We start from the raw sequence: 27,274 nt of genomic DNA on the forward strand, positions 1-27,274 counted from the left end.
ATTGTACTCTAACAAATTTGAAAACCTAGAAGAAATGGATGAATTCCTTGAAAAACACTACCTACCTAAACTAACACATTCAGAAGCAGAACAACTAAATAGACCCATAACAAAAAAAGAGATTGAAACGGTAATCAAAAAACTCCCAACAAAAAAAAGTCCTGGCCCGGACGGCTTCACTGCAGAGTTCTACCAAATTTTCAGAGAAGAGTTAACACCACTACTACTAAAGGTATTCCAAAGCATAGAAAATGACGGAATACTACCCAACTCATTCTATGAAGCCACCATCTCCCTGATACCAAAACCAGGTAAAGACATTACAAAAAAAGAAAATTATAGACCTATATCCCTCATGAACATTGATGCAAAAATCCTCAACAAAATTCTAGCCAATAGAATCCAACAACACATCAAAAAAATAATTCACCCTGATCAAGTGGGATTTATACCAGGTATGCAAAGCTGGTTTAATATCAGAAAAACCATTAATGTAATCCATCACATAAATAAAACAAAAGACAAAAACCACATGATCTTATCAATTGATGCAGAAAAGGCATTTGACAAAGTCCAACACCCATTTATGATAAAAACTCTTACCAAAATAGGAATTGAAGGAAAATTCCTCAACATAATAAAGGGCATCTATGCAAAGCCAACAGCCAATATCACTCTAAATGGAGAGAACCTGAAAGCATTTCCCTTGAGAACGGGAACCAGACAAGGATGCCCTTTATCACCGCTCTTATTCAACATCGTGTTGGAAGTCTTAGCCAGGGCAATCAGGCTAGACAAAGAAATAAAAGGTATCCGGATTGGCAAGGAAGAAGTAAAGTTATCACTATTTGCAGATGACATGATTATATACACAGAAAACCCTAAGGAATCCTCCAGAAAACTACTGAAACTAATAGAAGAGTTTGGCAGAGTCTCAGGTTATAAAATAAACATACAAAAATCACTTGGATTCCTCTACATCAACAAAAAGAACACCGAAGAGGAAATAACCAAATCAATACCATTCACGGTAGCCCCCAAGAAGATAAGATACTTAGGAATAAATCTTACCAAGGATGTAAAAGACCTATACAAAGAAAACTACAAAGCTCTACTACAAGAAATTCAAAAGGACATACTTAAGTGGAAAAACATACCTTGCTCATGGATAGGAAGACTTAACATAGTAAAAATGTCTATTCTACCAAAAGCCATCTATACATTTAACGCACTTCCGATCCAAATTCCAATGTCATATTTTAAGGGGATAGAGAAACAAATCACCAATTTCATATGGAAGGGAAAGAAGCCCCGGATAAGCAAAGCACTACTGAAAAAGAAGAAGAAAGTGGGAGGCCTCACCTTACCTGACTTCAGAACCTATTATACAGCCACAGTAGTCAAAACAGCCTGGTATTGGTACAACAACAGACACATAGACCAATGGAACAGAATTGAGAACCCAGACATAGATCCATCCACGTATGAGCAGCTGATATTTGACAAAGGACCAGTGTCAATTAACTGGGGAAAAGACAGCCTTTTTAACAAATGGTGCTGGCATAACTGGATATCCATTTGCAAAAAAATGAAACAGGACCCATACCTCACACCATGCACAAAAACTAACTCCAAGTGGATCAAAGACCTAAACATAAAGACTAAAACGATAAAGATCATGGAAGAAAAAATTGGGACAACCCTAGGAGCCCTAATACAAGGTATAAACAGAATACAAAACATTACCAAAAATGATGAAGAGAAACCCGATAACTGGGAGCTCCTAAAAATCAAACACCTATGCTCATCTAAAGACTTCACCAAAAGAGTAAAAAGACCACCTACAGATTGGGAAAGAATTTTCAGCTATGACATCTCCGACCAGCGCCTGATCTCTAAAATCTACATGATTCTGTCAAAACTCAACCACAAAAAGACAAACAACCCAATCAAGAAGTGGGCAAAGGATATGAACACACATTTCTCTAAAGAAGATATTCAGGCAGCCAACAGATACATGAGAAAATGCTCTCGATCATTAGCCATTAGAGAAATGCAAATTAAAACTACGATGAGATTCCATCTCACACCAGCAAGGCTGGCATTAATCCAAAAAACACAAAATAATAAATGTTGGAGAGGCTGCGGAGAGATTGGAACTCTCATACACTGCTGGTGGGAATGTAAAATGGTACAACCACTTTGGAAATCTATCTGGCGTTATCTTAAACAGTTAGAAATAGAACTACCATACAACCCAGAAATCCCACTCCTGGGAATATACCCTAGAGATACAAGAGCCTTCATACAAACAGATATATGCACACCCATGTTTATTGCAGCTCTGTTTACAATAGCAAAAAGTTGGAAGCAACCAAGGTGTCCATCAACGGATGAATGGGTAAATAAATTGTGGTATATTCACACAATGGAATACTACGCATCGATAAAGAACAGTGACGAATCTCTGAAACATTTCATAACATGGAGGAACCTGGAAGGCATTATGCTGAGCAAAATGAGTCAGAGGCAAAAGGACAAATACTGTATAAGACCACTATTATAAGATCTTGAGAAATAGTAAACCTGAGAAGAACACATACTTTTGTGGTTACGAGGGGGGGAGGGAGGGAGGGTGGGAGAGGGTTTTTTTATTGATTAATCAGTAGATAAGAACTGCTTTAGGTGAAGGGAAAGACAACACTCAATACATGGAAGGTCAGCTCAATTGGACTGGACCAAAAGCAAAGAAGTTTCCGGGATAAAATGAATGCTTCAAAGCTCAGCGGAGCAAGCGCGGGGGTCTGGGGAACATGGTTTGCGGGGACTTCTAAGTCAATTGGCAAAATAATTCTATTATGAAATCATTCTGCATCCCACTTTGAAATGTGGCGTCTGGGGTCTTAAATGCTAACAAGCAGCCATCTAAGATGCAGCAATTGGTCTCAACCCACCTGGAGCAAAGGAAAATGAAGAACACCAAGCCCACATGACAACTAAGAGCCCAAGAGACAGAAAGGGCCACATGAACAAGAGACCTACATCATCCTGAGACCAGAAGAACTAGTTGGTGCCCGGCCACAATCGATGACTGCCCTGACAGGGAGCTCAGCAGAGGACCCCTGAGGGAGCAGGAGAGCAGTGGGATGCAGACCCCAAATTCTCATAAGAAGACCAAACTTAATGGTCTGACTGAGACTGGAGGAATCCCGGCGGCCATGCTCTCCAGACCTTCTGTTGACACAGGACAGGAACCATCCCTGAAGACAACTCATCAGACATGAAAGGGACTGGTCAGCGGGTGGGAGAGAGACGCTGATGAAGAGTGAGCTAATTATATCAGGTGTACACTTGAGATTGTGTTGGCAACTCTTGTCTGGAGGGGGGATGGGAGGATAGAGAGAGAGGGAAGCCGGCAAAATTGTCAAGAAAGGAGAGACTGAAAGGGCTGACTCAAGACGGGGAGAGTAAGTGGGAGTAGGGAGTGAGATGTATGTAAACTTATATGTGACAGACTGATTGGATTTGTAAACGTTCACTTGAAGCTTAATAAAAGTTATTATAAAAAAAAAAATAAAAAAAAAATCTTATACACGAATTGTTTTGTGACACTGGTTGCAATTTCCACAATGTGTCCGCACGCTCTCTCTTTCCCTTTCCACTCGGAGGTCTGTGTCCATTCACCCAGTTTCCCTGTCCCTGCCTGCCTTCTTGTCATTGTTTTTGGGCAGGTGTTGCCCGTTTGGTTTCATATACTTGATCGAACCGAGATGCACATTCTTCATGAGTGTTATTGTGTGTTTCATAGGTTTTCTAATCTTTGGTTGAAAGGCAGACTTCGGGAGTGACTTCAGTTCCGAGTTGGCAGAGTCTCCAGGGGCCACAGTCTGGGAGGTCAGTACTCTGAGTTTTCTATGTACTATCTTTAATCCCCTTTCACACTTTAATTGATAGATTTGCCAGGTATAAAATTCTAGGTTATAAATCCTTTTTCCTTACTATTTTTAAAGAAATAGCTTCAATATCTTTTAGCTGCCGGTATTGAAAAGTCTCATGCCATTCTGATTCTTGATGTTTCTCTTTAGAAAACTTTATTTTTCTCTCTAGAGGCTTTTAGAATTTCTGCCCCATTATTCTCAAAGTTCACGATGACGTGCCTTGGTGTGCATGTGTGTACATGTCACTGTTCGTGCAATAAGCTGGCGATTCAGTGGGCCCTTTCAATCTAGAAGCCCATCTCCGGAAATTTCCTTGAATTGTTTTGATCAAAGGTCAGAAAATGTTTTCTGTAATGGGCCAGACAGCAAATATCTTAGGCTCTGTGGCCCAGAGTCTCTGTCACAACTCTGCTGTTGCAGTGCAAAAGCAGCCATAGACAATATGGAAACAATAGGCATGGCTCTATTTTGATAAAGTTTTACTTTAAAAACAGGCCATAGGCTGACTCCTAGTTCAAATTACCACCTCTCTGTTTCTCTGTTCTTATTTTCTACAACTCCTATTATCTGGCTCTTAGAATTCCTGGACCAGTTAACTAATTTTCTTACCCTTACTCTCCTACCTTCTGGGGTATTTCCTCAGCTTTCTTTCTCTTAACTTTTTCATTTCTGGTATCCAACTTTCAATATCCGAGAGTTATTTATTATTCTCTGAGTTCCCCTACAGCATCCTGGTCTTGTTTAATGCATGCAGTTTCTCTCCTCTGAATTCTCTGAAGACATTACTGACAGGTGTTTTTTTTCTAAGTTTCCTGCTCCCTGTGGATCCTCAGGTTCTTCTAAGGCTCCCTTCATCTGGCTGCTGGGTCTCTTACATATTAGATGCTTTCTCCAAATGTCTGGGATCACTGGGTGCCAACTCCTATTAAAGGCTGACTGGAAGTGACTGAACTATTTCACTGGGAAGCCCCTGAGACAGGGTTGTTTCTCCGGGGCTAGTCAGATTTTCAGAGAAGAATCTTACAGTCTCTTCTGGGAACCAAGTGGCAGAAGAAGAAAGTGTGTCTCAATAGCATTAAGTTACACTTAATCCCCGTGTTTTGAGAGTTCATTACTACTGCCCTCAACTGTCCCTAGTGTGTGCCCATCCAGAAACTCTCTCCATAGAAAAATCCTGCAGTTCCCTGCCAAGGTGGGAGAGTGGCTGATGCCAGGCTGTACCCATAAGAGAAGATGTGGGGGTCTAACTGCATCTGAAACAGCAGTTATGAGTCCTACTCCCCACCCCCTCCGCTTACAGAAATGCCTGGTGCTACCAATTCCTAAGCCTTCTGGGAGTTCTATGAGGCAAAAAGGTTGCTTCTCTGCTTTCCAGGATTGAGCTCCCCCAGGTCTGCTAGCTCAGCTTCTACTTGCCCATCTCCTTTTCAGCTTCCTGATTTTGTTACTATTGACTCCCCTCACATCCTATTTGTCTTTATAAATTTTTATCTTAAAAAAAATCCCTCTACTTTAGTTACAGTGAGGTTTCGCCCCATAGTAAATACAAAGGCACATGTTCAACCCACTGTCGCTTAACTACAACTGCCCCATCCCATTTGTTTCCATCTGATCCTTTCAAAAAATATAATAATAATTTTTAATTCACAAAAAAATTCTTTCTTCACTGCTTCCTGCACCTTGAGCACTTAAAAATGTCAGATAAGGAGTGAAAATTATCCTTTTCTCCCTCTTGTCCACTTCTCCCAAAGTACGACTTTGAATATCTTACCTGAGGGACTAGACTGACGTGAATATTACAGAAGTTCTCTCTTTTCACTTTGAATTGGAATTGACGGAAAGCCTCAATGAAAGGCATGCTTTCTATATCTCCCACTGTTCCACCGAGCTGGAAGAACAAAGTTATTTTAGACGTTAGCGCTAAACCTTCCTCTGCTGGTTTCATTATCTAACAACTGCTTTCTATCATCTCAACCCAATGTTGCTAACAGCAGTAATACAGACTCTCTGGCCCAGTGGAATGTTAGTTAATGGTAATCAGACATTTCCTTGCGCTAAAGATGACTTTTTTGGACAGGCTCACCATTCCCCAAAGTTATTATGGATCCTTCTATATCACTTCAAGAAAAATGTCAGGTGAGAGAGGTACTACAAAATTTTACTTGTATGGGACTCACAAAGCAAAGACACTTAAATCTTATCTCTTTAGTTAACCGGGATCACCTTCTGTATTAAAAAGCATCAATTGTAGTAAACAAAGCTGTTGGAACTTTTGAGTCTCCTATCTTTGAAGGAACACTGCAACCCAACAGCCTGAATCAGCATTGCAGGAGCACAGAAACTGAAACCAAGTGATGCTCACTTAGAGATGACTGTTCCTACACAAGTCTGTGGACTTCCTCAACAGGGAGATGAAAATGTGTCACACCACCCTTAGTGGTACGGTCAGTACTAAATGATCTATAAATGCGGACAAAGGACAATCACTTGGATGAAGTACTGCTGTCTACGTGTGGCCAGTGCACATGACTATGACCTGACCTGCCATACTGCAACATAATTCACTGACAGAGATAGGAGGCCCAAGAGCTTCAGGGGTAATTATCTTACTGGCTGGAGATGGCTGACTAAGGAGAAGAATATGTATACTTGCTCAGGTAGGCAGGAATCACAAAATTTAGAAAAGAAGCATACCAACCTCAATGACACACACTTGAGGTTCCAGGCCATCTTCATCTACAGGTATCAACGCTTGTCTCATTACCCACTCCTGGATTGCATCTGTGATGTGAGGGACAACTGGGAAAGAGAAAAGAAATGTCTCACCTACGGTTTTCCATCAGCACTGCGCTTATGCCATGATAGTGGGCCAGTAGTTTTCTGACACCATCTTTTTAAAAGCAGAACACTTTTCTCAAATGTACACTTGTGCAAAACCCCAAGTACATCAAACAGACCTACGTGGAGCTGTGAAGTGAAAGTAAGACACAGCCTCCACAGTGCTGCATTAAAAATCCTGTTTTCTCAAAGACACAAGGTAATTATGAGCCCAAGAGGCAGAAAGGGCCACATAAATCAGAGACTACATCAGCCTAAGACTGGAAGAACTAGATATTGGTGGCCTGGCGACCACCGATGACTGCCCTGACAGGGAACACAACAGAGAATCCCTGATGGTGCAGGAGAACAGTGGGATGTAGATCTCAAATTCTCGTAAAAAGACCAGGCTTAATGGTCTGACTGAGGCTAGGACCCCAGAATTCATGGTTCCCAGACCTTCTGTTTGCCCAAGACTGGAACCATTCCCAAAGCCAACTCTTCAGACAGGGATTGGACTGGACTGTAAGACAGAAAATGATACTGGTGAGAAATAAGCTTCTTGGCCCAAGTAGACACATGAGACTATGTGGGCAGCTCCTGTCTGGAGAGGAGATGAGAACGCAGAAGGGGACAAAAGCTGGCTGAATGGACACGGAGAACAGAGTGGAGTGAAGGAGTGTGCTGTCTCATCGGGGGAGAACAACTAGGAGTACATAGCAAGGTGTATATAAATTTTTGTATGAGAGACTGACCTGATTTGTAAAGTTTCACTTAAAGCAGAATAAATAAAAATTAAGAAATCTTGTTTTCTTTGTTTGGCTTCCTCCTCCACAGTGTTGCATTAAAAATCCTGTTTCCTTTGCAGGGCTTCTTTTCCCCCTCCCACCGCCCCGAGCTTTGCATCTGATTCCTGCTTTTGCTTGGAGGTTGTAGGTAATCCCCACTGTGCCTGCACAGTATGATTAAGAATGTTCCTGACGTAACTCATACGAACTCCTAATGTGTAAACCCCTTAAAAGTAACTTGTCTGCTCGCCCTTGGGGAGCAGTCTTAGTAGCAGCAGCTCTGACTGACTCCTTTTCCTTGTACAACGAAATAAAGGTACCTTTCCTGTTCTCCCACCTTGGTCTCCCATTTATTGGCCGATATGAGTCATGCCACACAAGAACCTACAGTTTCCCCCCAATATCATTTCTGGTGAGCCAGCCAGGAGTCGACAAAAGACCAACCCCGATGTCTGGCACCACCAGGAGGTTCCTCTTGGAGACCTTGGAGCAGCTCTGAAAGCCAATTCACCTGGGACCCAAAAGGTAAGTCTGTGGGAGGCACAAAATGCACCTGGGTTGTTTGGTAAATACTTAGGTAAGGCCTTAGAAGAATCCCAAGAAGTGGGAGGAATTGACCACTGAGGTACCTTTAAGTTGGTGCACTGGATTAGGTTGTGTGAGTATGTTAAGTGTGGGTATTCGGAGAATGAGGAACGTTCAAGGAATCCCGGAACGTAGCCCACTAAGATGCATCCTTCAGAACTGGGAACAGAGGTTTGGACAGACGTGGTTCTGGCAGCATGCTTGTCCCTTTCCTACTTTTGCCTCTTTAGACATATGCCAAACAAATCCCTGCTTCTTGATTTACTAAATTTTGTGGTGTTTTCACCCCGTAAGAGTTAATGGTGTAGTTATTGCAGGGATTCTAAAGCCACAAATCCAGTTGACCTCAAAGAGACCTGGACTGGGGAGCAGAAGCTGACAAAGAGAGGGCCAATCATCTGGACCTATGTTTGCACTTCATGTCCCTTTGACACCGATGGGGTGAGTACCCTCGAAAAACGAGGTTTTGCTTGTTTTTTTTGTTCTCTCTCTCATGTTTTCTTAAGTTTTGTTTGGCATATTTGTTTTGAAAACCAGCTGTCTGATTAAGGAGAATCTTTCTTAGATTTTTTTGCTTGATTGGTTGGTTAAGAGTGACATTTACTCTTTTAGTGAACTGCAGTTTAGTGTCCGGATTCAAGCGCTTGAAACATTAAAGAGACAATTCTATTTCCAAAGGGCTCTGGGTCATTATAAGCCGCAAAATTCAGGCACAAGTTGACCAGTAAAAGCCATTAGGGCTGTCACCGGCGCTCATCATGAACATCAAAGATTCCCATGACAGGATAAAGCGGTCACGAGACAGGCTAGACACTAGAGAAAACCTGGGAAATAGTTCTCTGTTTTGCCAAATTCTCAGGGGGAGGTAAGGGCTCCTGACCTACTTTATGAAATTCTCAGGGAGAAGTGGTAGCTCTGTATCTTCTTTTATGATATCGTTTCTCAATAAAGAATCACAGTGTTAAAATTAAAATCATCAGTAGCTACTTGAAAATACTTTCCAACTAAAGGAACGAGTATATTTAAGGTCAAAAATAAGAGACTAGGTCTCTAGCCAACAAAATGAATTAAGTTAAAAAAGAAAACCAAAAGCCTAAACTTTAGAGCTTGACGTTTTTGATAAATGAGCCTGCATTTCCCGTTACTGAGACACTGGTTTAGGGTTCATATTTAAAACACCATAAACTGAATATATTAGAATCAATTTAGAATTTCAGCGGCCACTTTGGGAAGTGAGCTTTCCATCTGTGTTGTTCTATCCTGTCTTTCTCAGGGAACTTTTGCTTGATGCTCAGTTTTTGTCAAAAAAGTCTTATATTCTTCCATCTGAGGTTCTGGCAAGTTAATGTTTTATCTAATACCTGGTGTTTTTTTTTTTTTTCCTTCTGTGAATTGAGTCAAGAGAGTGAGGGTGGTGCAAGATCAGGCCTTCCCAGCCGCTAGGCTCAGTAGCCAAGAACTGACAGATTCATTTACAAAATCGCTAAAGTGCTGTGGTATTTACCAGGTAGACAGCCCTTCAAAATGCCTAGGTCAACTTAAATACATATAAATGAATTGGGATAACCCAATCTTGTCTTCCCTGAGTCAAGAGAGTAAGGGTGAGATAGGATCAGGCCTTCCCAGAACCCAGTCTCTGAAGTCATATATCTCTAGGGAAGCTTTTGAAAGAGACTTCCGACTAAGTGGAAACTTTTTTAAGACAAAAGAAAATAAGAAAAATTTGCAGCTTTACTATTAAAAAAAAAAAAATTTTTTTTTTAAAGTTACCAAAAATTAGAGAGATCTCAATCATAAAAGAACTATAAACAAGTTCTCTCTACCATAAAAGAACTCTAAAAAAAACAAAACCCACTGTCTTCGAGTCAATTCTGACTCATAGCGACCCTACAGGACAGAGTAGAACTGCACCATAGAGTTTCCAAGGAGCAACTGGCGAATTCGAAGAGCCAACCTCTTGGTTAGCAGCCATAGCACTTAAACCACTACGCCACCAGGGTTTCCCAAAAGAACTCTAAGAATAAAATAAAAATAAAAATAAAAATCACAATGAGACACACCTAAAATGGCCTAGAAAAATGTTTCCACCCATAGCCAAAGACTTGAGGTTATACCCATCTCAATGAACTGGTCAGTTGAACAGAAACTTTCTGATTTCCAAAGCTGGTTGATAAAAATCTTTACGGGCTAAAATTAGATTGAAAAAAACAGTAAAATTTAAATAACTTGGAATGTTTGAATAAACTTCATTCTTCATTTCAACAATTATGTTTGCTGGTATACACACTTAAAATAATTTATATATCTTTTAGGTAACTTACAGGTATTAAAATGAGTAAATAGATATTCATCATAATTTAAGGTTATATACCTCCGCTTTTCATAGCACACACACAATAAAAGGTGTGTGTGTGTACACATATGTAAATATATATACATATGTCTGCTAATGAGTTATGTTCATTTTTGTCATTTTAAAAGGATGTACTATAAGAGATACAGGACAAAAACAACCTTTAGGAGGTTTATTAAAAAGAAATTTAATATAGTCAAAGGTTTTATCTGACTGAAGTTTAATAGTTTATAAGATTTTTAGGAGCTTTAATATTAAATAACATATAAAGCAAAGAATTGTGTTTCTCACTGTTAAAATAACAAAAACTGTCTTTGATTTCTGAGTTAAAGGGTTAATTTATTCTCTGTGTAATCTGCCTCGAAGACAAAGGTGCGGCCTCTCATTAAAATAAAATTCCTGAGTTGAAAACCAAGCTACATGGCTTGAGGAAAAAAAAAAAATTATATAAAGGAAATGTGTAGTCAAAATCAAGAGAAATGCTTGATTCTCTTTGGGTCAAAATTTTTATGTTAGTATTTCCTCTTATGTTTTTGCCTAATATTAAGACAGCAAACACAAATTATACCATAATTTTATTATTATTTCTTTATTGCTAACTTGGCCTCAACTTTATATTTCGAATCTAGCATCAAAGCCAATGGTTTGACTGGGGAATTCACATCACTTACCTGTGTAATCTTTTTATTACTATTCAGGTACTTAGAGACTTGATAATCCTGGCATTTCCTGACTATATCGTATTATGTCTCAAAATTATTATATAGAATATTATATCGGAAGCTCTTTAAAAATAAGATCAATCATTATATTTGAAAATATTTTTGTTTGAAGTTTTTTTAACTGACTTTGAATTTTATAATTAAGAGTATTATGTTTATAAATTAGTCATGACCATATTAAGATTTGTCATTTGCACCTAAGTTTTTTTTCTGCTGATTTGCTGAAAACGTTTGACCAAAGTATCTCAACAAAAAGATGGACTACATTAGACTTATGAAAGGAACTGTGACTAGACTGAATCAAGATTTCCAAAACTCTTATACAGAAGCTGATGGATTCAGACTGGCTGATCCAGAATCACGTGGAACAGAAATTAACTACACAAGACTGAGTAAAGGAATACTATGAGTTTTATGTGGGAATACTGCTGATGTTTTAAGGTCCTACTTTCCGGAAATAAGAAACCATTTTCCTTTCTCCTAAATTATTTAACTAATGGGTTTATTTATTTTAACTCTTGAATTAGAAGTTATTACTGGTAAACTTGGCAAAGTTGTAAAGATCATAGCCAGAGAAGTATTTGAAATTCATTTGAGTCATGATTTTATGAAAAAGAATAGCATAATTCCTATTAGTTCTCTCAAAAAACCATTTTGTGACACTTCTGCTTCTGAGAAAATGACCCATGACTGTTAACAGGTAAACCAAGGAGGAGCAGCTTGCTCTCGAGAAGAACGCTTAGTATGTTTTAAACAGATTAACTGAAGATCTCCAGTAGAAGAGGTCCATCCCGTATTACCTTGCTAATCATGTATTCTCCAATGAAAATCTGCTGTCACATTTAAATTTTTCTATACCTCCTGTTTCCTCTAGATAAACTTTGTGTGTTCCTTTTGTGTGGTGGGTCCAACTACACTAGTTTAAATGATCCCTTTCTAACGGACAGTGAGTTTACAGGGGCAAACTCTTGTTTAGATTCCTGGTGAATGAACTGGTAACACACTTCAGAGAATATTAAGACTACTTTTAGATATTCATAGTAATGATGCTAGTAAATACTAAAGAAGTAATATTAAATTGTTACACATTATAAACCAACAGTCAAAAAGAAACCCATTGGTCCAATACTAAGGGTGGGGTTGGTAGCTTTAATGTCTATTATGCTATAGTTAAATTGAAAAAAATCTTTAAGAAATTTATCAATCATAACAGACACATGGACCAATGAACAGAATTGAGGATCCAGACATAAATCCATCCACATACGAGCAGTTGATATTTGACAAAGGCCCCAAAACAGTTAAATGGGGAAAAGACAGTCTTTTTAACAAATGGTGCTGGCATAACTGGATATCCACCTGCAAAAAAAAATGAAACAAGACCCATACCTCACACCATGCACAAAAACTAACTCAAAATGGATTAAAGACCTAAATATAAAATCTAAAACGATAAAGTTCATGGAAGAAAAAATAGGGACAATGTTACGAGCCCTAATACATGGCATAAACAGTATATAAAACATTATTAAGAATGCAGAAGAAAAACTAGATAACTGGGAGCTCCTAAAAATCAAACACCTATGCTCATCCAAAGACTTCACCAAAAGAGTAATAAAACTACCTTCAGACTGGGAAAGTTTTTAGCTATGACATTTCTGATCAGCACCTGATCTCTAATATCTACATGATACTGCAAAAACTCAACTACAAAAAGACAAATAACCCAATTAAAAAATGGACAAAAGACATGCATAGACACTTCACTAAAGAAGACATTCAGGTAGCTAACAGATATATGAGGAAATGTTCACGATCATTAGCCATTAGAGAAATGCAGATCAAAACTGCAGTGAGATTTCATCTCACTCCAACAAGGCTGGCATTAATCCAAAAAACACAAAGTAATAAATTTTGGAGAGGCTGTAGAGAGATTGGAACACTTCTACACTGCTGGTGGGAATGTCAAATGGTACGACCACTTTGGAAATCGATCTGGCGCTTCCTTAAAAAGCTAGAAATAGAACTACCATATGATCCAGCAATCCCACTCCTCGGAGTATATCCTAGAGAAATAAGAGCCTTTACATGAACAGATATATGCACACCCATGTTTACTGCAGCACTGTTTACGATAGCAAAAACATGGAAGCAACCAAGGTGCCCATCAATGAATGAATGGATAAATAAATTACAGTATATTCACACAATGGAATACTATGCATCGATAAAGGACAGTGAGGAATCTGTGAAACATTTTATAACATGGAGGAACCTGGAAGGCATTATGCTGAGTGAAATTAGTCAGTTGCAAAAGGACAAATATTGTATAAGACCACTATTATAAGAACTTGAGAAATAGTTTAAACTGAGAAGAAAACATTCTTTTGTGGTTACGAGAAGGGGGAGGAAGGGAGGGTGGGAGAGGAGTATTCACTAATCAGATAGTAGATAAGAACTACTTTAGGTGAAGGGAAAGAGCACACAATACAGGGGAGGTCAGCACAATTGGACTAAACAGAAAGCAAAGAAGTTTCCTAAATAAACTGAATGCTTCAAAGGCCAGCGTAGCAGGCACAGGGGCCTGGGCACCATGGTTTCAGGGGACATCTAAGTCAATTGGCATAATAAAATCTATTAAGAAAACATTCTGCATCCCACTTTGAAGAGTGCCGTCTGGGGTCTTAAATGCTAGCAAGCAGCCATCTAAGATGCATGAGTTGGTCTCAACCCACCTGGATCAAAGGAGAATGAAGAACACTAAGGACACAAGGCAATTACGAGCCCAAGAGACAGAAAGGGCCACATGAACCAGCAACTACATCATCCTGAGACCAGAAGAACTAGATGGCGCCCGGCTACAACCGATGACTGCCCTGACAAGGAACACGACAGAGAACCCCTGAGGAAGCAGGAGAGCAGTGGGATGCAGACCCCAAATTCTCATAAGACCAGACTTAATGGTCTGACTGAGACTGGAAGGACCCCAGTGGTCATGGCCTCCCGACCTTCTGTTGGCCCAGGACAGGAACCATTCCCGAAGCCAACTCTTCAGACATGGATTAGACTGGACAATGGGTTGGAGAGGGATGCTGGTGAGGAGTGACCTTCTTGGATCAGGTGGACACTTGAGACTATGTTGGCATCTCCTGCCTGGAGGGGAGATGAGAGGGTGGAGGGGGTTAGAAGGTGGTGAAATGAACACGAAAAGAGAGAGTGAAGGGAGAGAGTGGGCTGTCTCATTACGGGGAGAGTAATTGGGAATGTGTAGCAAGGTGTATATAAGTTTTTGTGTGAGAGACTGACTTGATTTGTAAACTTTCACTTAAAGCACAATAAAAATTATTTAAAAAAAAATTTATCAATCATTATGGGACAAATAACAGATGAAGTTGTTAATGAGATAAAAACACAACAGTCATCTCTGACCTCATTAGCCAAGATGACATGAGACAACAAAACAGCCTTAGATTTTTTAGCCCAAGAAAGGGCAATCTATACTGTGGCAAATACTGTATTCAGAAAAAAACACAAGAGAAACAGAACAGAATATACATAGAATTAAACAAGCTACTTGGGCACACACTATGACACCTTTACAAACACCAGATTTATTTGGTTAGTTAACATCAAGAATAGATACATGAGCTAAATCACTATTGCAAGAAATAATAATAATATTCTTAGTCTGCATCCTGATAGTATTAGGCGTAAGAAAATTTATCTTTTATCGTCTTACACACTTAAAAAGGCCTCAGACTAAAATGCTGATGTACACTGAGTCTGCTCACTTCGGCAATGGATTGATGGGAACGTTGCTCTTACTTAAGATTCTGGTAAAGAACCGGGTGGTAGCCGGTGGCAAACAGCACCATGAGTTTAAAGAGCCTAACGTGGCCACCATCTAAGGGTTCAACTAAGTCCAGGTATTAATCATCAATGTGTTATCTCCAATCTCCAATCAAAAGAAAAGAATAATTTAGGAGATAATATTGGAGCCATTAACTCCCTGTTCCTGAGCATAAAGAATGTGACCCAGCTGGAGCTGGATTCACAAAGACTCATAAAGACACATCAACTGGACCCTAGTATAAAGACAACATTGCTAAGACAATCTTAAAAAAAAAAATCTTTTAGGGAAACATTCATATAACAGGACATAAAGCCACTCTTTTTCTTTTAATACTCGGTAAATAGTTATAAACCAACAAGAGGTCAGTAGCCCCAATGAAAGGCCTAGGTCCAATATTTGCCCCTCCCCAAGAATATGCCAAACAACTCCGAGCCAGGCTATCATTCAAAATGGATACTGGGTCCTGAATGACTAACGTCCAAAAAGAAATAGAAGGAGTGAGGCAGACCCTCCACAGTGTTACATTAAAAATCCTGTTTTCGCTAGCAAGCAGGCCATCTAAGATGCATCAATCAGTCCCAACCCACCTGGAGCAAAGGAGGATGAAGAACACCAAAGACACAAGGAAAATAGAGCCCAAGAGACAGAAAGGGCCATATTCCATCTACCACCAATGACTGCCCTGACAGGGAACACAACTAAGAGTCCCTGACACAGCAGGAGACATGTGGGGTGCAGAATTCGAATTCTATTAAAAAGTCCAGACTTAATGGTCTGACTGCAACTGGAGGAACCCTGGAAGACATGGCCCCTAGACTCTCTGTTAGCCCAGAACTGAAACCATTCCCAAAGCCAACTCTTCAAAGATTAGACTGGACTGTAAGGCATAAGATGATACTGGTAAAGACAGTACTTCGTAGTTCAAATAGATACATGAGGCTAAATAGGCAGCTCCTGTCCAGAGCGAGATGAGAAGGCAAAAAGAGACAAGAGCTAGTTGAACGGACATGGGAAATCCAGGGTGGAAAGGAGGGGTGTGCTGTTACATCATAGGGAGAGCAATTACGGTCACATAACAATGTGTTTAATTTTTTTGTATGAGAAACTAACTTCAACTGTGAACTTTCACTTAAACCACAATTTTAAAAAAATTTAATGTAAAAAGAATAAAAAAATTTTCAAGATGATGATGTTAAAAAAAAATCCTACAGGATCCATCAATATGCTGTCTACAAGAGACACACCTTAGAAGCAAAGATATAAATTTATTAAAAACCAAAGGATGGAAAAAAATATATCAAGCAAATAACTTCCAGAAAAGAGCAGGAATGGCAATACTAATTTCAGATTAAAAAAAAAAAAATTCTGTTTTCTTGCTTGGCTTTCTCCCCAACAATGTTGCATTAAAAGTCCTGTTTCCCTTGCTGGGCTTCCTGCCCCCCAGCTTTGCATTTGAATCCTGCTTTTGCTTGGAGGTTATATGTAAACCCCACTGCACCTGTGTAGTATAATTAAGGATGTTGCTGACGTAACATATATGAACTCCCTACTTGTAAACCCCTTAAAAGTAACTTGTCGGCTCGCCCTTGGGGAGCAGTCTGGGCAGCAGGACCTCTGACTTCTTTTCCTTGTACAACAAAATAAAGGTGCCTTTCCTGTTCTCTGGAAACCCTGGTGGCATAGTGGTTAAGTGCTATGGCTGCTAACCAAAAGGTCAGCAGTTCGAATCCACCAGGCGCTCCTTAGAAACTCTATGGGGCAGTTCTACCGTGTCCTATAGGGTTGCTAAGAGTCGGAATCGACTTGATAGCAACAAGTTTGGGTTTTTTGGTTTTTCCTGTTCCCCGCCAACCTCCGTCTCTCATTTATTGGCCTATATGAGTCATCCTGAGCAGAGACCACCTTCTCAGACATCACCCCCCAGCCCATGTGGCACTGATGATGGACAGCCTGAAAACCACAGCACACAATGGATGTCCATTTCCCTATCACCGCCTACACACAATAAGTCCAGATCTACAGCATACACACCATCTGGGTTAATGCCCTAACCTAGTTGACTGCAACATTTCACAGCTCTCAGGGCTCACGTCATACCACTTAGGCTGGGCTAACAGCTTCGATGCCATTTACAGAGCATCATGGCCTCTCTAAATGATTTCTGAGTAAACTGCATACAACTCTATCAACTGAAGCCATATTTCAGTAACAATACCTTGACACTTCCATGCTGAAATTACAGAAAACGTAAATGTTTGTACTTAGATGAAACTAAACATCTCAATGGTAAATCCAACATTACCTTGGACAGTTTTTCCTAAGTAATCTCCATTGCGTTCCTTGTTAATGACGTGCTGGTATATCTTTCCAGTGGTCAGATTATTGTCCTTGGTGAGGCGGATGTCAAGGAACCGCTCATAGTTACCCAGGTCAAGGTCTACTTCCCCACCATCATCCAGCACAAAAACTTCCCCTGCAGGGAACAGTGAAAATGTTTAGGTAAGTCACAAATATGTGTACCGTGGCACAACTGGAGTTCCAAAGTGTAAACACTCGAATAGAACAAAGTCTGCCTTAATTTGATATAAGGCAAAGAAATGTATTCCCAGAAAACTAAATATGCACAAAAGAAGGAAAAATTACCGATCATTCTCCAAAAGGTAATGTCATACTCCCAGCCTGTCAACACTCTCACTCTTAATCAGGAGTTAGGCAATAGCAAGGAGTGGAGGACATCACCATCTGGAAGGCTGTGGCTACATCAGACTCTATGGTGGGAAGCTACTGTAGTATGGTGTTTGCTGCTTACAGAAAAAGAATTTTCAAAATACTCTAATTGAGAAAACTAAAGTTTGAAATGTGATAAAAGTATCATTTGATTCAAAATTTATATAAGATACATATATTTAGGTTGTGTTGATTATAAATCACCTTCTGGGCTACATTTTAATCCTAAACAAAGTTGTGAAACTGAAGAAGTTTACTCTTACTCCTTTGCTGAGGATTCGTTCCTTGAAGATTCATTTCAGAAATTTTACACAGAACGGTTCATTCCTACCACCACAATGGGTGACGAGCTTAAAACTGGAAAAAGAAAAATGTCTCATTTTCCCCTCCAAAGAAATAGCTCATCTTTTGCTCAAGAATCTTGTATTAAATATCACTCCAGTCTGTTGATCTTTTCCTGATGTTATTTGTTACATGAGGATTTTTGCCCTATTGAAACTTATCCTTATAGATTTTTACCTCAACATTAGACAGTAAGACAATAATTTTATAAAATTTTAAAGCTTAGAAGTATGTTTTAATAGCACATCTCCTCCCAATTTTAAACAATCCATCTTTTAGGTAGCGTCTTAGTTATCTAGTGCTACCGTAACAGAAATACCACAAGTGGGTGGCTTTAACAAACAAATTTATTTTCTCACAGTTTAGGAGTCTAGAGTCCAAATTCAGGGCACCAGCTCTAGGGGAAGACTTTTTCTCTCTGCTGGCTCTGGAGAAAGGTCCTTGTCTCTTTTCAGCTCCTGTTCCTCGGATCCTTGGCGATCTTCATGTGGTGTGGCATCTATCTTGCCCCATCTCTGCTTGCTTTTCTCTGCCTAATCTGCTCATTTTACTTCTCAGAGGTGATTGGCCTAAGACACACACTGCACTTATATGGCCTCATCAACAAAGCAAGGGAAACCCTATTCCCAAATGTGATTACATCCACAAGTATAGGAGTTAGGGTTTACAACACGTATTTTGGGGGGATACAATTCAATCCGTAACAGGTATCCGAGACAAGTTCATACATCATGCCACTGAAAGGTACTCAGTAATAATGAAGTAGTAAAATGGTATTTTTTTACCTGCTCTTAATGGTTTCACCTGTTTCACTTGCCTCAAAGAGCCTGGCTTATATTGTCTAAGCTGTTTTAGCAAAACAGAATCTCCAGCTTACAGATCATCTAAACTCAGCATCTATCTGTTGCTTGAATTCCCTACAAAGTGGCCATTTAGCCTCTGACTGAACACCTCTTCCGACAGGAACTCATGACTTCTTGAAGTTGGTCACCCCACTACTGAAGAGCACTTGCTAATAAAAACCTCTGGCTTCTGTTGGGCCAAAATCTGTTTCTCTACGACTTCTGTCCTCCAATCCTATCTCAATGTATGGGGCCACAAAGAATAAACATAATTCCTCTTCTCAAATATTTGAAGAAGGTTATCATGCCACCAGGTTTTGTTTTTCAAGAGAACTGACAAACTTTCAGTCAGCCACCAACAGACTATTTTTCTTGCTTCCTCTAATCAAGCAAGAAAACCACCATTCTGTATACTAAGGACCTTTTGAAAAGGCAGGAAATGAATGTTATGTAATGGAAAACATACATAAAACTTCTAAGGGCTACATGCTCCTCCATATATTATACAATCATTATTTAAAAAAAAAAAAAGGAAATGCATTTGGCTTACCATGCTCGTAAGGAGAGAAGGTGCCTGCATCAATGTTAATGTACGGGTCAATTTTAATTGAAGTTACACGTAAACCACATGACTTCAGAATTGTGCCCACGCTGCTGGCAATGATTCCTTTTCCAATTCCTGATATAACGCCGCCAGTAACTAGAATGTACTTCATTTTAATTTCTGACCTGGGAGAAAGAAAAATTATAAATAGATCTCAACCAGTCAACTTAAAAACCAGAACGAGTTGCTGTCAATTCCAACTCATAGAGGCCCCATGCGTGTGAGAGTAGAACTGTGCTCCACAGGGTGTTCGATGGCTCATTTTTAGGAAGTAGATTATCAGGGCTTTCTTCTGAGGTGCCTCTGGGTGGACTTCAACTGCCAACCTTTTGGTTCGCAGCCAAACACTTAACCCAGGAGAAAGAAAATTATAAATAAAATACATCTCAACCAATCAACTTATCTGGGTTCAAATACCAGCTCTGCCACTACCTATAGCCTTCTTGGAGCCTTGGTTTCCTTGTCTGTCAAAATGACTACTGAAGGTTGTCAGGTTTATATGGGATCATAACAAGCATCTGGATCTTGGAACACTGAGTAACTTTAGTCAAATATGAGTTAAAAAAACAAGTGCTACTCAAATAACATAGCTTTTTTTAAAGCTTTGATAACTAGCAACCTTGAGAGTCAACCAACTAACAAAACAAAATACCTCTACGCTGTTGATAGAACACTATGCCCCAAGTATTGGCTAGCATTACTGCTTAAAACCCAAAAAAACCAAACCCAGTGCCATCGAGTCGACTCCGACTCATAGCAACCCAATAGGACAGAGAAGAACTGCCCCACAGAGTTTCCAAGGAGCACCTGGCAGATTCAAACTGCCAACCCTTTGGTTAGCAGCTGTAGCACTTAACCACTACACCGCCAGGGTTTCTGGCATCACTGCTAGACACTGGCATACCCAGCTGCCTGGTTAATCTTCTTACATGAGAAAAAAAAAAAATTTATTTCAATCTTGGATAAGTACTCCAATCCACTGAAAGAAATCTCCTTGGCTAAACTACAATGTATCGCCAAGAAAATGCACCTCCTCTAGGTTACAGGTAAGAATAAAACTTCAACACTTAACAGTTGCAGATAAACCTAAAATTTTCTTTTAATTACTGGCAGTTCTCATCTGTAATTTAATAACAACTTGCTCCTTGTCACCAATCTCTCCCAGATATGCCATGAAGAGAGTGTGTGTGTGCTGGGGGACAGGGACATCAGATAATAAGCCTACAGGAGGTACATCATGAGCAGAGGACTCAGAAGGTAGATTAAAGTCAAAGAGTAGTAAAGTCACGGCAGGGAACAGAAGGACACACTGGATGAGAGATAAAACGACGGATACAAAGACAGCTGAGTCAAGAGGCAGGTGAAAACAACACAGACAAGAGGTGAGAAGATATCCACAGGCTTGTCAGGGAGGGTTTATTGCTGTTCCCCAGCTTCAGAGGCCCAAAAACATCATTTGGTCAGCAAACCCAAATGTGATCAAATTGAGAAACACAATCGCCACCAAGTAGCACAGAATGCTTGCTTGGTCACGGTCAGGACATCTTCCTCCTCTGGGAACACTCCATGTGAAGCCAAGTTATAGAAAAAATAAGCTAAGAAAGGAACAAGGAACTGAGAAGTTCTGCTTGAAGCATCACCCCCGCCCTGCCCCACTTCTCCCCTGCACTGCCCCACTTCTTCCCTGCACTGCCCCACTTCTCCCCTGCACTGCCCCACCTCTCCCCTGCACCGCCCCACTTCTCCCCTGCCCCACAGGCTCCCTGAGCACCACAAGGAGGTAAGAACGCTCAAAACGTCTTTCCTGTCATACGGCGAGGCAGCCACCCCAACCACGTCCTGCTCTTTCTATCCTGTTGCAGCACTCCCAAAAGCAGGTTCTGTGGCTCCTACAAAGTGCATATGGGATCCCCTAAAGGGGTTTTATGGATAAAGAAATTGGAGAAATGCTAGTTAAACAAAATCAACTGGCTTCTTTACCGCCTTCAAGCGTATGCTGTGATCTCCCAAAAAGGGTATACAGTATGCCATTTCTTGTTTGACCCTCCAGCCCTAAAAGTCCCTATTATTTGCGGGAAATACCACCCTGCCCATCACCTTACAGTTGAAAGGTTCCTATTGACACATGACTATCAGAAATGGCTACCTCATAGATATGAGCTAAACTGACATAACCCTTGCTGAGACTGGACCCTGGATTCACTGGTTAAATTTTGGATGTTCCTAGAAATTCTTCAGCCACCTTTTTTACTGGCTGGGTTACTTCTACAGAAGACTAATCTCATCTATTTGCATTTGACGTGCCCCAGTTTTAATCTTTTGGGAAGGCTCTTGCAGTCTCCCACAGTGCCTGGCAATAAATATTCCCACGCACTCAAGGACCAGGTGGGAGGCAGGCAGGACTCACCTGCTCACATTTACTGGCTACCTACCATGTTTGAACTACTGCACTAGACACTGTAGGAACCACAAAAATCAATCAGATTTGGGTCTGTATCTCAAGTTGCGGCTGTTCAGCTAGAGGCATAAAACATTTAGAAATAAATGAGCAATCCCGTGGTAGTCAAAAGCATATGGACAAAATGCAGTATAAAAGAACAAAGAAGAGACAACAGAAAGCTTTCCCTGTGGAGACCAAGGTGAATACCATGGCCCATCAGAGGAGGGTGAGCGAAGTAAGTCCAGCTCGGAGAATGCTCCTGCTTTGCAGACCTGAGACTGGCAATGGCCCTTGAAGGACTAAGTAGCTGAAAAAGTTTGGCAAAGGATACAGGGAGAGCAGCCTGTGTAGGAAGCTGAGGGACATCTACTGAGAACAGCGGTAGGGCCAATTTTGCTAGAGGAGGATGGTGAGGGGACTGTGAAAATAAGTTGGAAAGGTAAGCAAGGGGCCAAATGATGCAGGAACTTGAATGCCCAACTCAGAGCTTTATTCTGAAGATGATGGGGAGACACCAAAAGGCTTTCCTGCACACAAGTAATACAGATCAAGCTTCAACAGAGGAATTCAACAACGATGGGGCGGGGGAACCACAACGTAGAAATTGAGCTTTTTTTTTTTAATGTTATGAGGTCCAGATGCAGCTCCACCACTTGTGCACGAGACCACAGTCAAAGTCACCCAAGCTGCCGAGAAGTCTGAGTTCTCACATCTGTAAAATGGGGTGATAATCTCTGCATCGCCTGTATCACAGGACTCCTGAAGATTCAAAATTATAATGACTGTGGACATAAGCAGGCGACGAAAACCCAGTGAACTTCTTTAAAATGAGAGCATGCAGCCGGAGGGAGAGGAACAGCTGTGGGGTCTAAGGGGACGGCGGTGGGCGGGCCGGTGAGCTCAAAGGCACCTTCCACCCACTGGAGCTCGGACGGGCCGCATCCCTACGTGTACGAAAGGGCTGAGGGGGCCGCCGCTAAGGCCCGAGCCGCCTTCCACCACGGAAGGCCTGCCTGCGGTCTTGCCCTCCCATCCCAGGAAGGCTAGGCCGGTGCCTTGAGGCCGGAGGATCAGGGCGGCCCGGATAGAGGTGGCCGCCGGGGCTCTCTCGAGGGAGGGAACGCTGAGAAAAGGGGGCTCCCCCGTCTCGGCGGCCCTCTCCGGCCACGAGCCACAACTGGCTCAGCCTACACAGGCCGGGCGAAAACGAGAGCTGTCGGGCCCTGAAGCCCAAGCCCCGCGGCCTCTGCGGCCGGCCGCCCACGCCCCTTAGGCCTCCGTCTCAACAAGACGCTGCCATGCGGTCCCGCCGTGGAGCCGGCATCTAGCTGGCCCGGGCAACTCCTGTCAGGCACGCAGCCCATTGGCCAGGAGGCCGGGCCACCCTCACCCCTGATTGGTGGGGAATAATGTCTGTCAACCGGCGGGGCCGCTGTCCCGCGCCGAGCTCCGCTCACGCCGCTGATTCCCGCTTGGGATCCCTGGAGTCTGCCTACCTGACACCAGCTTGAAATCAGCCAAAGAAGTAAATCGGTGACGCGCGCAGTGACCCCCCGCAGCCAGTGAACAAGCCCGGCCGCTCGCGCCCGGCAGCCTTTCACCACGGCGGGCTCGAATCGGTGCGCACGCAGAGGGCGGGGGGCGGAGCCAGGAGTGCGCCGGGCCGCAGGGCTCCGAGTGCGCAGGTGCGGGGTAGTCGCAGCTTTCTGACTGGCCGGGGCTGCTGTGCTCCAGGGAGTCCTCCAGGCGTGCTGACCCGGCGGTGGAGACTTAGGGCTGGCCAGCTCGAGTAGGCTGTGGCGTTTCTGTGGCAATTTTTATCGCAGCCGATAGTCCAAACTTTTCTGTTGAAAGGGAGGAGGCCGTTTCGGGACTCACACCTAGCCAGTCCGTCGCCTGGCTCCAAACCCCTTCCCCAGCAGCCTGCTGGAGTTCTTGCCACCCGCTTCCCCCGGCGTGCTATCCAGATCCACCTGATGGTGCACTTAAGCGTCCACACTGTGAGCAGGACGTTCACAGGTGCTGGCCTCTCCCGCCTGGCGTCTGGAGCTAAGGTCACCAGCAGTGTCACCCCGGCCTCTGACAGAGACGTCCAAGAAAGAAGGCTGCTGGGCGCTGACTCCCTCCTCTGAGTCCTTTTCCCCACATCTGCCTTGTGATTTAGAAAACATTGGACTCATTATTCCCTGTCCTTGAGCATAGAGAATGTGAGTGACCTGCTGGAGCTGGGCCCACAAGGATTCACAAGGACACATCAACTGGGCCCTGACATAAAGACAGTAGATGGGACAATCTTGGAAAATATCTTTTAGGAAAGTTTTCATATAAGACAGAACAGAAAAGACTTCCCACTCACCTTTTTCTGTTAACATTTAGTGAATAGAAATTTGTTAGACCAATGAAGACACTCCTGACTGTCATCACTAAAACCTGTACCAATGATTCAAAATGTAGGCTCACAGCCTCTGGCCAATCTGTGAAAATGTGAAGCTTTCCATTGGTTTTGCCAGTTTTGTAATGTTGATACGTACTGATGATTCTGTAACACTCTTTGGACTCAGGCAAACATGGCTGTGGCAGTGTGCTTGTCCATTTTCCCATTCTTGCCTTTTCTGTAATATTCCTTGGACTTGGGCAGACATGGCTCTGGCAGCATGGTTGTCCGTTTCCCACTTTTGTCTTTTTGAATATATGCAGAATAAAACTTTCTTTGTGAGTTACTAAGCTTTGTGGTTTTTTTACCCTACAACACCTGAAGCCAGCTGCTCTAGATGAATAAAAGGTCCAGAGACATATATGTCATCCAGCTAACATTTCTTGAACACCCACTATGTGCCACACACTGTGCTGGGCACCAAGGGACACAACAGTGAAAAAGACCAACACAGACCCTGTCCCCAGAGGTATAAAGATGTAGTTTAGACAGGGCTAGACTGGTACTGGTACTGGTACAACAACAGATACATAGACCAATGGAACAGAATTGAGAATCCAAATATAAATCCATCCACATATGAGCAGCTGATATTTGACAAAGGCCCAAAGTCAGTTAATTGGGGAAAAGACAGTCTTTTTAACAAATGGTCCTGCCGTAACTGGATATCCATCTGCAAAAAAATGAAACAAGAACCATACCTCACACCATGCACAAAAACTAACTCGAAATGGATCAAAGACCTAAACATAAAATCTAAAACAATAAAGATCATGGAAGAAAAAATAGGGACAACATTAGGAGCCTAATACATGGCATAAGCAGTATACAAAACATTACTAAAAATGCAGAAGAGAAACCAGGTAACTGGGAGCTCCTAAAAATCAAACACCTATACTCATCCAAAGGCTTCATCGAAAGAGTAATAAGACTACCTACAGACTGGGAAAAAGTTTTTAGCTATGACATTTCCAATCAGTGCCCGATCTCTAAAATCTGCATGATTCTGCAAAAACTCAACTACAAAAAGACAAATAACCCAATTAAAAAATGGGCAAAAGACATGAATAGACACTTCACTAAAGAAGACATTCAGGTAGCTAACAGATATATGAGGAAATGTTCACGATCATTAGCCATTACAGAAATGCAGATCAAAACTGCAGTGAGATTTCATCTCACTCCAACAAGGCTGGCATTAATCCAAAAAACACAAAATAATAAATGTTGTAGAGGTTGCGGAGAGACTGGAACACTTACACACTGCTAGTGGGAATGTAAAGTGGTACAACCACTTTGGAAATCGCTTCCTTAAAAAACTAGAAATAGAGCTACCATAGGATCCAGCAATCCCACTCCTTGGAGTATATCCTAGAGAAATAAGAGCCTTTACACAAACAGATATATGCACACCCATGTTCATTGCAGCACTGTTTACAAGAGCAAAAAGTTGGGAGCAACCAAGGTGCCCATCAACAGATGAATGGATAAATAAATTATGGTATATTCACACAATGGAATACTACGCATTGATAAAGGACAATGATGAATCCATGAAACATTTCATAACCTGGAGAAACCTGGAAGACATTATGCTGAGTGAAATTAGTCAGTTGCAAAAGGACAAATATTGTATAAGACGACTATTATAAGAACTGGAGAAATAGTTTAAACAGAGAAGAAAATATTCTTTGATGGTTACGAGAGGAGGGAGGGAGGTAGGGAGGGAGAGAGAAGGGTTTTCACTAATTAGACAGCAGATAAATTTGATTTTAGGTGAAGGGAAAGACAACACACCATACAGGAGAGGTCAACACAACTGGACTAAACCAAAAGCAAAGAAGTTTTCTGAATAAACTAAACGCTTCAGAGGCCAGCGAAGCAGGGGCAGGGGTTTGGGGCCCACGGCTTCAGGGGACATCTAAGTCAATTGGCATAATAAAATCTATTTAGAAAACATTCTGCATTCCACTTTGGAGAGTGGCGTCTGGGGTCTTAAACACTAGCAAGCGTCCATCTACGATGCATCAATTGGTCTCAACCCTCCCGGAGCAAGGAAGGATGAAGAACACCAAAGACACAAGGTAATTTTGAGCCTAAGAGCCAGAAAGGACCACATAAACCAGCGATTACATCATCTTGAGACCAGAAGAACTAGATGGTGCCCAGCAACAACCGATGACTTCCCTGACATGGAACACAACAGAGAACCCCTGAGGGAGCAGGAGAGCAGTGGGATACAGACCCCAACTTCTTGTAAAAAGACCAGACTTAATGGTCAGACTGGGACTAGAAGGACCCCGGCGGCCATGGTCCCCAGACCTTCTGTTGGCCCAGGACAGGAACCATTCCCGAAGCCAACTCTTCAGATGGGGATTGGACTGGAATATGGGATAGAAAATGATGCTGGTGAAGAACGAGCTACTTGGATCAGGTAGACACATGAGACTATGTTGGCATCTCCTGTCTGGAGGGGAGATGAGAGGGCAGAGTGGGCCAGAAGCCGCCCGAATGGACACAAGGAAAGAGAGTGGAGAGAAGGACTGTGCTGTCTCCTTAAGGCGAGAGCAATTAGGAGTGTATAGCAAGTTGTATGTAAATTTTTGTATGAGAGGCTGACCTGATTTGTAATTTTTCACTTAAAGCACAATAAAAATTAATTAAAAAAAAAAAAAGACAGGGCTAGAACCATAGATCCATTTTTCTTAGCCTCAAGACAGCCCCTCACCCAATCCATTTCCTAGAGTTCTTTCTTTTCCTCCTCAAAGAAAAACAGCCGCCAGCTAGCCAAAATCAGCTGAAACAGGACCTGCTCTCCATCCTGACATT

The 27,274-nt window shown here is 41.7% G+C and overlaps 1 protein-coding gene across 3 annotated transcripts in view; it reads right to left on the reverse strand.

The window, feature by feature from the left end:
* LOC126063825 (CTP synthase 1-like) overlaps positions 1-23,735 on the reverse strand; it is a 100,531-nt gene extending 76,796 nt beyond the window's left edge. Inside the window, exons 1-5 of one of the 3 annotated variants that reach the window (XM_049862220.1) lie at positions 23,508-23,735; positions 19,518-19,696; positions 17,359-17,529; positions 6,637-6,737; positions 5,710-5,826 (exon numbers count right to left, since the gene is read on the reverse strand). In XM_049862220.1, the coding sequence (XP_049718177.1) occupies positions 5,710-5,826; positions 6,637-6,737; positions 17,359-17,529; positions 19,518-19,683 (555 nt within the window). In that variant the 5' untranslated portion in view covers positions 19,684-19,696; positions 23,508-23,735. The remainder of the gene's footprint in view (positions 1-5,709; positions 5,827-6,636; positions 6,738-17,358; positions 17,530-19,517; positions 19,697-23,507) is intronic. The other 2 variants (XM_049862219.1, XM_049862217.1) reach the window with 2 other exon arrangements.
* Positions 23,736-27,274: the final 3,539 nt, after the last annotated feature.

The sequence above is a fragment of the Elephas maximus genome, chromosome 20 (genome assembly GCF_024166365.1).
Source record: "Elephas maximus indicus isolate mEleMax1 chromosome 20, mEleMax1 primary haplotype, whole genome shotgun sequence".
NCBI classification, from domain to species: Eukaryota; Metazoa; Chordata; class Mammalia; order Proboscidea; family Elephantidae; genus Elephas; species Elephas maximus.